Source organism: Wyeomyia smithii, chromosome 1 (genome assembly GCF_029784165.1).
Source record: "Wyeomyia smithii strain HCP4-BCI-WySm-NY-G18 chromosome 1, ASM2978416v1, whole genome shotgun sequence".
Lineage (NCBI taxonomy): Eukaryota > Metazoa > Arthropoda > Insecta > Diptera > Culicidae > Wyeomyia > Wyeomyia smithii.
The window spans coordinates 107,296,630-107,299,692 of record NC_073694.1 but is presented as its reverse complement, the minus strand read 5'-3'; the positions used below and the strand labels follow the sequence as shown (position 1 = coordinate 107,299,692).

The 3,063-nt window shown below is 40.5% G+C and overlaps 1 protein-coding gene across 1 annotated transcript; it reads left to right on the top strand.

Annotated features, from left to right (window-relative positions):
* Positions 1–2,444: 2,444 nt before the first annotated feature.
* Positions 2,445–2,843, top strand: LOC129717052 (uncharacterized). The gene has a single exon (XM_055666897.1). The coding sequence runs from the start codon at positions 2,445–2,447 to the stop codon at positions 2,841–2,843; it is 399 nt and encodes a 132-aa protein (XP_055522872.1).
* Positions 2,844–3,063: the final 220 nt, after the last annotated feature.

Below are 3,063 nucleotides of genomic sequence, written 5' to 3'. Positions count from 1 at the left end.
TCCGGCTAACTAGGTACTGTCGTTCTTCTCTAGGGAAAGGCAGCAAGCGACCAATCAAAAGTCTACATTTGCGTTTCGACAATGTTCAACAATTTTCAATAGTACAATAGTTCAAACAATCGGATTACAATTTTCTGCATTTTGACGGGTGCTTAAATGATTTTCCAATTGATTGCTGCAAAAATGACAGAAATCGGTTGGTAACTGACTGAGTTTAAAACGTTTGAAATTGGACAATTTTCGTGACGCTCTCGAAGCTTTCGGTTTTGTAATTGGGTCCCTGTAGGCGTTACCGTAAGACTTATTCTACGTCAAAAATTTCAGAAGATTTTTGCACAGTGGCAGAAATTATTTTGGTTTTGATTATAAGCATAGCAAAACGAACACAGTTTTTGAAAATGTTTGATATCTACATACCTGTTAGCTTCAAATATGTTACTTGTATTGAAATTACGCGCATTCATAGCAATACAAATGAAGAAACCTGTTAATCTGCTGGTGATTCATAAACGAAACAGGAGGGTTGTGTACAAAGCCACGACCGCAAGGTTGAAGTAGAATACTTTTACAAAAAAGATAACCCGGCTGCTTGCGTGTCAGTCATTTTTTCTAGTAAATAAACGTTGACTAATCAGATCAATTGAATTTTGCGCTTCAACAAGGATTGGCCATTTTCAATAATATAGTAAGTTGCTTGTCATGGTTGGGGCTTGACAATTTTTAAATTTTAAGATGAAATTTTTTCGGATGTCGTGCTCATGACTGAAGGAAAAGATAATTCGGTACGTTTTAAAACACGGAGATGAAGTGAAATTTATAACTTTTACAAATTTAAAAATGTGAATTAACTCATTAGAAAATATTAACTCTTTAATCAAGTTTTTATTTCATCCTGAAAAGGACAATTTGTTGTTCACTTTAGTATCGGATAAGATGCCGATCACATCTTTGCGTTATCACTGACAGGGCGAATAATGTATTCCTTGTGATAAAGTTAACAATGGAATGGGAATGCTGATATAACATTAAAAACTAGTCGGTTCACGTGTTGTCAAAATGAGTCAACTTTTCATTGAATACATTTACTAGTGCCCACTATCGTACAGAGACTGCATCATACTAAAGTGTCTCACTGCATCAGCCGCTATCGATGCTGAGATCCGCTGCAACTAGTTTGCTCTCCATGACCATGCCACAGTTTTGGTATCCACTGTCCCGGCATCAGCTGCTGTGGCCGCCTTCCGCCATCGCTGGTATCCACTGCATTGCTAGTGCTGCTGCTAAGTGAGGACGATTGCTGTTGTCGCTGTCTAGAACTATTATGAGCGGCTTCGATTGATTTGATTGATTGATTTCTTCTGAAGGGACTTTAACCCCAAACGGTCATTCGTCCCTAATGAGCGGCTTCGGCTGAAACAGGCTCTTATATCGGCCAAATAGCATGTTTTAAATTGCAAGGTATATGATTCTGTCGAACGTGCTTGGGAAGCAATCATATAACGACCAATCAGAGGTCGAATTTTTCGTTTTGACAAGGCTTGACTATTTTCAATAGTACAATAGTGTGAATAATAAAATTACAATTATCTTATTTTGGGAAGAATCTTAGAAGATTTTCCAAACCATTGCTGCAAAAACGAAGGAAATCCATCGAATACTAACCGATTTATTAGCATTTGAAATTGGACATATTTTTCACTTTTTTCGGTTTTAGATTTTCATTTCACATCCCTATGTAGCCGAACTTCCTGAGAGAAGTATTCTACTTCAAAAATGAAGGGGGCGCCAAAATAAGTTTCGCCTGCAACTCAAATCAGTCTTTGCCTGCCCCTGAGTAACATAAAACCTACAATCGTACAACAGAACTAGAACCAAGGGTACGTAAAACGCAATTCTTCAAAATGTCCAGATCAATAGAAAACCGTCGCAATTACAGGGAAGTGGAACGAGTTTATTGACCTGAAGTAGTACATCGAGTTAGATCCCCGTTGAACTCGGTAGCAATAGCATCTGCGGACATGCAAGAACGGCAATATGTCGCGGCGTTAGAAGCGTCAAGCAGTTGTGTGTTAAAGTATTCGATCAGGAAATCAAACTCGATGCCCAACGAGATGTTTTATGGTAGCAAAAACTACACTGGCACAGACGAGATTGTCGAAGGCTTTGCTGATTTCTTTACCACCACGTTCGCGGTGCCCGGTCAACAGTTGCCATCTTTTCAGCATAACTTTTCTATTTCGGACACATTCTCCTCTGGAACTGTATCCTGTGAAGACGTTTTTTGAGTATTAAGATCTCGGAAAGAGGACAAAGGGATGGGACCTGATGGGATCTCTAATGTTTGTTTGAAAAAATCTGCTCGCTCACTCTCGACACTACTCGCACTTATATTCAACAGAATAATATCATCAGAGCTCTATCCAGAGCGATGGAAACTGGGGAATATGACACCGATTCAAAAAGATGGAGATACAATGAACCTGGAGAACTATCGTGGTGTAGTGGTGCAGAACGGATTCGGCCAAGTCGGGGAAAGGATTTTTAAGGACCAACTACAGAGCCATATGTTGAAGTGTCAGCACGGGTTTCTCAAAAATCGATCAACTCTAACGAATCTGATGGAAACGGTACAAAAGTTCAATGATGTGCTTGATGATGGCGGCCAGGTGGACGCAGTTTACTTCGATGTGTCCAAAGCATTTGACAAAGTTCCACACTCTCTCTTACTCGAGAAATGCAAAGCCTACAGACTTTCTGATGCTATTATTAACCTACTGCGTACGTACCTCCTCAATCGAGCTTACCAGGTTAGACTTAACAGACTGGTGTTGGGCGTTTGCTGATGATGTTAAAATCGCTAAGCGCATCGCGACTGTCCACGACACCTTGGGACTGCAGCAGACGATCGACGTTATTACACAGTGGTGTGCCGCTAATGGTCTTACTCTTAATGTGAGGAAGAGCAAGGAAATTACCTTCTCGCGCCAGAGACGTCCTGTCGAATCAACGTATTCTGTGGACGGAGTATCGCTTGAGAAGGTATCTGAGATACGCGATCTGGGC

Coding starts and splice junctions, on each gene's coding strand:
- LOC129717052 (XM_055666897.1), top strand. CDS start 2,445: ATGACACCGATTCAAAAAGATGGAGATACAATGAACCTGGAGAACTAT.